We start from the raw sequence: 8934 nt of genomic DNA on the forward strand, positions 1-8934 counted from the left end.
GGATGTAGTGCGTGGAGGGGCATTTCTGGCAGAGATCACCACTTAAAGGGTCAACTGGAAATACATGACATGCTCAAGAAACTGAATAGTCATGATACGGTTAGAACCAGGGTGGAAATTTCCTCCAGGAAGCTCCTTCTTTGTGCTTTCACTGCACCAGGTCTGTGTCTCTAGAACAGCCCTTACCATACACTTCCATATTGAAATGTTCTGTTTATATATTTCTCTCCCTCACCTCAGGTCAGGGATCTTGCAGTGGTGTTTGTCTTCTTCCATAATGCCTGGCATTTGATAAACGTTTGTTGAACTTGAAGAGACATATGGGCAACGAATCCGGAAAGGTGGGTTAAGTCAGATTGCAGATTTTGATGAATGGTAGCTCCAAGACTCCTGGCTGACTTTTTCCAGTAAGCAAAGAGAAGTTGTTAGATGGGAGTCTTAAAAAGATGAAGTCTAGCAGCACTGGAGCATAGATTAGATACAGGGAGATACTGAAGTAAGGGATACCAATTAGGAGGCAGCAGAAATCACTGAGATTCTTCTGTATATATGTCAGAGGTTGAATGCGTAAGGCCATTTAGATTACTGGTCAATAGATTTTTTCATCGGGACCAGGGAAAAGGTTGCCTGTGTTTGACACACATAGTAAGAACCACCTCTTCCTATCTTTAACTCTACCCCCCACCCCACCCCCCTTTCTCCTACTGATTCAGGACGGATGTGTCGAGATACCCTGAGAAATACTCCAGGTCTCATTTGAGGATCTTGCCTTGCAGATTGTTCAGGATTGAGCATGATGGTAGTTCTCGTAATGAGTTAGTGGGGTAATATTGAAAACATGGACACTAGCCCTCCCAATACCATTGCAGCTTTTAGTCTACTAATGACCCAAATTCCACCTGTGGTTCAGTCCAGTAGGAATTGTCATTGTATGTGACTGTGATGAATGGCATCTAACAGTTATATTTCTCTTAATTTCTTCAGGGAGAACATCTTTGGTCCTACAGTGTTGCTGACATTGACATTTTCTGAGTGGTCTTGAACAGCCTACTTTCTATGTAAATAACTGGCTAGACTTCACTTTTTTTTTTTTGTTTTTTTACTATAGAAGCCTATAACCTAGAGATTTAAAAACACTGCTTTTAGGTCACTACTACATTTATCTAGAAGGTTCTTCCTTTCTTATTCCAAAATGTTGAGATACTGGGGAGAGATACCCATCTCATCAAGCCAGACCAACAGAAGTTCTTTTGATTTGCTCCCACGGGAGTTCCGTCTAGTGGAAGTCCATGACCCACCACTGCACCAGCCCTCAGCCAACAAGCCCAAGCCCCCTACAATGTTGGACATCCCCTCAGAGCCATGCAGCCTCACCATCCATACTATTCAGCTGATCCAGCACAACCGACGTCTGCGCAATCTCATTGCCACAGCTCAGGCCCAGAGTCAGCAACAGACAGAAGGTGTAAAGACCGAAGAGAGTGAACCTCTTCCCTCTTGCCCTGGGTCACCTCCTCTTCCTGATGACCTCCTGCCTATAGATTGTAAGAATCCCAATGCACCATTCCAGATCCGGCACAGTGACCCAGAGAGTGACTTTTATCGGTAAGACAAGGCTTTGCTATTTCTTTTTTCCAAAAAGTCTTCGCAACAGCACTGTTAAGCATGCAGTCCTAATTCCATGAGGAAACGGAGTATAAGAGTAATCGACATGGCCAAAGTTACTCAGGTAATTGGAAGGAAGTCTAAGACTTGAATCCTGATCTTCCATATCCGGAGTCTGTGTCTTTTCTTTTGAGGTAACAAATATTTATTGAGTGCCTGTTACATGCCAAACATTTTACTAGGAGCAAGATACTGCACTAGTATGTTAAAGAAGCCATGGCCTCAGTCCTCAGAGTTTAGTCTTTCTGTTTGATTTAAAATGTACATTATGGGTTTAGGTTAGTATCCTCAAGTTGAGATTCATGGATTTACTCTCATATTATTAGGAATCCATAAGTTCTATACAAGAATTTTTAAGTTGTGTACAGTTGACCCTTGAACAACATGAGTTTAAATTGTGTGGGTCCACTTACATGTGGATGTTTTTACAGTACAGTACTAGAAATGGATTTTCCTTACGATTTTCTTTTTTCTAGCTGACTTATTGTAAGAATACAGTATATAATACATATAAACATACAAAAGAAGTGTTAATCAACTTTATATATTATCACTAAGGCTTCCAGTCAGTAGTGGGCTAGTATAAATCATTGGGGTGCGTGGCTGTTTCAGACAGAAGAGCACGTGAAATCTTGATCTCGGGGTCATGAGTTCAAGCTCCATATCAATATAGAGATTACTAAAAAAATAAGGTAAAATACACTTTTAAAAAAAGTTGGCTGTTAATCATTAAGTTTTGGGGAGTCAGAGCTGTTTGTGGATTTTCAACTGCACAGGGAGTTGGTGCCCCTAACCCCTATGTTGTTCAAGGGTCCAGCTATATTTTCATTGTGATAACATCACTTTAGAAGTAATGTAAAAATGTTCTTGATCCTTGCTACTCAAAATCTGGTCTCAGACTAGGAGCATCAACATCACCTGGGAACCTATTACGAATTCAGAGTTTCAGGCCCTACCCAGCCTCCTGAATCAGAATCTTCATTTTAGGGACGTCTGGGTGGCTCAGTGGTTGAGCATCTGCTTTTGCTCAGGTAATGATCCTGGGGTCCTGGGATTGAGTCCCACATTGGGCTCCCCAGAGGGAGCCTGCTTCTCACTCTGCTTGTGTCTCTGCCTCTCTCTTTGTCTCTCATGAATAAATAAATAAAATCTTAAAAAAAAAAAATTCTTCATTTTAACAAGATCTCCAGAAGATTCATATGTGTATTTAAGTTTGAGAAGCCCTGCTCCATATCCTCTAAACGACTGCTTTATGATATAATGCTACTACTGCATTTCAGTGTGTAAGTTTGCATCTGGTGCCAAAAAATTATTTTTCATTTTGAAATTTGTCAGACCAAAGAAAAATTTAAATAATAGTACAAGAAATGGCTAAATACTCTTTACCAGGATTCACCAATTGTTAACATTTTGCCACATCTGTTTTCTCTCACATGTGTATAAGCATGTATACACACACATACACACATAAATAAATGCATAACAATTGTAAATATATACACGTACAGTCTTTGCCAAATATTTTAAAGTTGCACATATCTCAGTATTTCACCCCTTAATTCTTTTTTTTTTTTTTTTTATGTAAGTCACACAGAGAGAGAGAGAAGCAGAGACACAGGCAGAGGGAGAAGCAGGCTCCATGCACCGGGAGCCCGATGTGGGACTCGATCCCGGGTCTACAGGATCGTGCCCTGGGCCAAAGGCAGGCGCCAAACCGCTGCGCCACCCAGGGATCCCTCACCCCTTAATTCTTAAGTATTCTTCCACCCCTAAATTGTTCACTTTAACCTAAGAATAAAGAAAATTTCCTACATAACCCCAATACCAATATCACACCAAAATAAATGAACACTAATTATATAATATCAATTATTAAGTCCATATTCAGATTTCTCCAAAATATCCTTTATAAATAAATTTTCCTCTAATCCAGAACCTAAAAATGATTTTCATTTAGCTGTTTAGTGTCTTGTTTTTGTTTATGTTTTTGTTGGAGAAAGCGTGTGAGCAGGGGAAGGGCAGAGGAAGTGGGAGAGAGAATCCCAGAACAGACTCCCTGCTGAGTGCAGAGCCTGACTTGGAGCTCCTTCCTGAGATCCTGAGATGATGACCTGAGCTGAAATCACGAGTGAAACACTCAACCAACTGGGCCACCCAGGCGCCCCTATTTAATGAATTTTAAACCAGAAGAGCTTCCTGGGCGGCCCGGGTGGCTCAGCGGTTTAGCACCGCCTTCAGCACAGGGCAGGATTCTGGAGACCCTGGATCGAGTCCAATCCGGTGTCAGGCTCCCTGCATGGAGCCTGCTTCTCCCTCTGCCTGTGTCTCTGCCTCTCTCTCTCTGTGTCTCTCATTAATAAACAAAAATCTTAAAAAAAAAAAAAAAAACTAGCTTCCCCTTTTTTAAAACACAGGATACTAATCTTTAAGAGTTCAGGTCATTTAGATGTAGAATGTCCCACTCACTGGGTTTGCTGATTATTTCCTCAAGATTAGATTGAAGGTTAAATATATTTGGAAAAAATATATGTAAGTAATATTGTATACCACTTAATTTCATCTGTTATTGATAATAGTTACTACTATTTTAATTGTCCCAAAGTAGTGAGAAAAGAACAGAAATGGACTTATTACTATGTAAGGGTTGCAGTTCCAGTTGACCAAATGATGTCCTGGTGCACACTGTATAATTGAAGGTTCTGAAGTCCTTGGAATAGTGAAAAAGGTAGGGGTAACTATCATTACATGCATCTCACATGTTCATATAGATACAGCTTCAAAAAACTTGCTCTGTAGTGATCAGTACCATATTTACATTTGGAAGGCAATTTAGTTTTAAGAATATTGCCATCATATTAAATTGATGCTGTTATTTAGAATTTTGTAGTTTTGCATCAAACTTTCTCATTTTTTTCAAGTTTTTACTTAAATCCCAGTTAACATACAGTGTAATGTTAGTTTCAGGTGTAGGATTTAGTGATTCATCACTTAACATTCAGTACCCACTGCTCATCACCAGTGTCCTCCTTAATACCCGTCGTCTGTTTAACTCATCCCTTCGCCTGCTTCCCCTTCAGCAACGGTTTCTTCTCTATAGTTAAGAGTCTGTTTTATGCTTTGCCTCTTTCCTTTTTTTCCCCTATGTTCATCTGTTAGGTTTCTTAAATTCCACATATGAGTGAAATATGGTATTTGTCTTTCTCTGACTTATTTCACTTAGCAAAATACTCTCTAGTTCAATCCATGCCATTGCAAAGGCAAGATTTCATTCATTTTTATGGCTAATATTCCACTGTGTGTATATACGTACATATATAAATATATATCACATCTTCTTTTTTTTTTTAAAGATTTTATTTATTTATTTATGATAGTCACAGAGAGAGAGAGAGAGAGGCAGAGACACAGGCAAGGGAGAAGCAGGCTGCATGCAGGGAGCCCGACGCGGGACTCGATCCCGGGTCTTCAGGATCGCGCCCTGGGCCAAAGGCAGGCGCCAAACCGCTGCGCCCCCCAGGGATCCCTATATTACATCTTCTTTATCCATTTGTCAGTCATTGGACATTTGGCTCTTTCAGTAATTTGGCTATTATTGATAATGTTGCTGTAAACATGGAGGTGCATGTATCCCTTCGAATCAACATTTTTGCATTCTTTGGGTAAATACCTAGTAGCACAATTGTAAGGCAATTCTCTTTCTAGCTTTCTGAGGAATCTCCATACTGTTTCCAGAGTGGCTGCGCCAGTTTATATTCCCACCAACAGTGTAAGACGGTTCCCCTTTCTTCACATGTCTCCACCATGTGTCCTGTGGTGTTAATTTTAGCCACTCTGGCAGGTGTGATCTGTATCTCATTGTAGTTTTGATTTGTATTTCCCTGATGATGAGTGATGTTGAGCATCTTTTCACGTGTTTGTTAGCTATCTGTATGTCTTCTTTGGAAAAATGTCTATTCATGTCTCCTGTCCATTTTTTAACTGAATTATTTGGTTTTTTGGGTGTTGAGTTTTAGAAGTCCTTTAGAGATTTTGGATGGATACTAACCCTTTATCGGATATATCATTTGCAAATATCGTCTCCCATTCCAAAGACTGCCTTTTAGTTTGGTTGTTTCCTCCACAGTGAAGAAGCTTTTTAACTTGATGAAGTCCCAATGGTTTATTTTTTATTTTGTTTCCCTTGCCTCAGGGGATATATCTAATAAGTTGCTATGGCCAATGTCGAAGAAGTTGCTGCCTGTGTTCTCCTCTGGGATTTTGATGGTTTCCTGTCTCACATTTAGGTCTTTCATCCATGTTGAATTTATTTCTGTGTATGGTGTAAGAATGTGGTCCAGTTTCCTTCTTTTGCATATTGTTGTCCAGTTTTCCCAACACCGTTTGTTGAAGAGACTGTCTCTTTTCCAATGGATATTCTTTCCTGCTTTGTGCAAGTTTAGCTGATCATAGTTGTGGGTCCGTTTCTGGGTTTTCTATTCTGTTAATCTATGCATCCATTTTTTTTTTTTGTGCCAGCACAATACTGTCTTGATCACTACAGCTTTGTAATATAACTCAAAGTCTGGAATTGTGATTCCTCCAGCTTTGCTTTTCTTTTTTAAGCTTGCTTTGGCTACCAGAAGTCTTTTGTATTTCCATACAAATTTTAGGAATGTTCTTTTTTTTTTCTTTCAAGATTTTATTTATTTACTTGACAGAGAATGAGAGAGAGAGCATGACCAAGGGGAGCTTGGGGCAGAGGGGGAGGGACAAGCAGGCTCCCAGATGAGTAGAGCCTGATGTAGGAACTTGATCCCAGGACCCCAGGATCATGACCTGAGCCGAAGGCAGATGTTTAACCCACTGGGCCACCCAGGCATCCCTGCTCTAGCTCTGTGAAAAAATGCATGTGATATTTTGATGGGGATTGCATTAAGTGCGTAGATTGCTTTGGGTAGTATAGTTATTTCAACCATGTTTGTTCTTCCAATCACAAACTTCTAATTTTAATTCAGAAGAGCTGTTAACATCAGAAGTTTATACTAGTTTGTTTTATACATATTTAAGAAACGTTTAGCAAAAATAATTTGCATCAGCTATGGGGTGCTGAAAGAATTATTTTCCTTTGAAGTAAGTCCATGTGTTACTCAAATAAAGCAATACTGGTTTAGCTGTTTATTAGGCATTTCTGAGGCCTTTTGCTTTTGGCCCTTTTAGCTTTTGGAGACTGGCTATAGGAAATGATGGTGGAAATAGTAAATGAACAGTTATTTGGGGGGCACCTGGGTGGCTCAGTCAGTTAAGTGTCTGACTCTTGGTTTCAGCTCAGGTCATGATCTCAGGGTTTTGAGATGAGCCCCATGTTGGGCTCCCTTCTCAGTGCAGAACCTGCTTAAGGTTCTTTCTCCCACCCCCTCTGCTCCCCCCCACCCCCCACTTGCTCACACACACTCTCAAATAATCTTTGAAAACTTATTTGGCAGTTGGTTTTCTTGCTTTCCAACTATTATGTGGACTGCAGTAATTGCTTCTGAGCAGATAGTAGTAAAGTGGGTACACAGCTCCTCTAGCCCTCTTGTACAGCACATAGTGACACATGCCAAGTATGGACCAGGGAAAAGATTTTTTTTTAAGGTTTTATTTATTTATTTATTTATTTATTTATTTATTTATTTATTCATGAGTGACATGCACAGAGAGAGACAGACAGAGACAGCGACAGAGAGAGGCAGAGACACAGGCAGAGGGAGAAGCAGGCTCCATGCAGGGAGCCCGACGTGGGACTCGATCCCGGGTCCCCAGGATCAGGCGCTGGGCTGAAGGCGGCACTAAACTGCTGAGTCACCTGGGCTGCCCAAGAAATCTTCTATACCTGATTTTATCCATTTTCTTATTTGTCAGAGGGAGGCAGAAGATAGGAATTTTCAGGAGACAGGTATTGATTAGAAATGTGTTAAAAGTTATTTTTAGGAGGTCAGAGACCTTTTTGAAGTTATTTCTTAGATTAAGATTTCTACAGCAGTGATTAGGAGTAAAATGGTGTATTATGAAGAACATGGTATCTGAAATCAGAAGCTCCACCTTCTGATAATATCGAAACAACTTCCGGCAGGTCCGCACCTCTGAACCTCAACCTCTGAAACCTGCAGCCAAATGGGAATCATAATATGGATCTACTACCCACTGTGCACAGGATAGGATAAAAATGCTTTGTAAACTGTATACATTTTAAATTGCTTTTATGAAATTGAGTTGCTTGTCCAGTTTTACAAATGGTCTGTTGTAGTTGTATAAGAATCTCCTAATTGGGACTGAATTTCTGAAACTCCGTGTATCATCCAGCGTATGAGGAAGCTATGTGGTGAAATAATTAGAGCGCTCTTGAACAGTGCCTGAGCTATAAACTTTTTTTCATCCTGAAAGTAGTCAAAACTGAGCAGTTGATAAAAGAAACTTTATATTCACCTGACACTTTTATATTGTTTATTGTGGACATGTATTGTCTATTAAGACTTTTATGTAATTGGAGGAGCTCAGAGATATGATCGTGGGTTGTTGAGACATGCCCTGTGTAGCAGCAAGATAAACCGGGCTCTGTAACTGCATAGAATTCCCCTAGAAAGCTGGGCCAGTGGTTTGACTAAAATTGTAAAACTCCTAGGGAGACAGGATGGGTCAGCCCTTTGCAAGAGCACTAATAACACTGCCATGTCTCGCCTTTCAGCGGGAAAGGGGAACCGGTGACTGAACTCAGCTGGCACTCCTGCCGGCAGCTTCTCTACCAGGCAGTGGCCACAATCCTGGCCCATGCAGGCTTCGAGTGTGCTAATGAAAGTGTCCTGGAGACCCTTACTGATGTGGCACATGAATATTGCCTTAAATTCACCAAGTTGCTGCGCTTCGCTGTGGATCGGGAAGCCCGGCTGGGGCAGACTCCTTTCCCTGACGTTATGGAGCAAGTATTCCATGAAGTGGGCATTGGCAGTGTGCTCTCCCTCCAGAAGTTCTGGCAGCACCGAATCAAGGACTATCACAGTTACATGCTACAGGTGAGGTCACCCTGTGAGAACTGGGTGTAATCTAGGGGTGTTCAGCAGGATCCCATACTTGCCCTAGGGAACAGAGCACAGGGGCTTGGAATAGAGTGGACTTGACCTGCTCTCCTCATGGCCCTAGCTGTGTTTTCTTGACTTCATCACTGACCTGGCCAGACCCTGGGGCCTCCTTTAGTCAATGAGCGGCCACATTTTTTGATAACACTTCTGCTGGAAAAAAAATTATAGACAGGAA

General features: G+C 41.0%; 1 protein-coding gene across 9 annotated transcripts in view; it reads left to right on the plus strand.

Annotated features, from left to right (window-relative positions):
- Positions 1-8934, plus strand: part of LOC144324506 (STAGA complex 65 subunit gamma) — a 29826-nt gene that overhangs the window by 821 nt on the left and 20071 nt on the right. For all 9 annotated transcript variants that reach the window (XR_013389983.1, XR_013389984.1, XR_013389982.1 and 6 more), the window contains exons 2-4: positions 241-341; positions 985-1605; positions 8369-8693. Coding sequence is in view for 6 of the 9 variants with exons in the window: in XM_077915928.1 (XP_077772054.1) it covers positions 1193-1605; positions 8369-8693 (738 nt within the window). In the remaining 3 variants the exon portion in view is untranslated. The remainder of the gene's footprint in view (positions 1-240; positions 342-984; positions 1606-8368; positions 8694-8934) is intronic.

The sequence above is a fragment of the Canis aureus genome, chromosome 12 (assembly GCF_053574225.1).
Source record: "Canis aureus isolate CA01 chromosome 12, VMU_Caureus_v.1.0, whole genome shotgun sequence".
In the NCBI taxonomy this organism is placed as follows: Eukaryota; Metazoa; Chordata; class Mammalia; order Carnivora; family Canidae; genus Canis; species Canis aureus.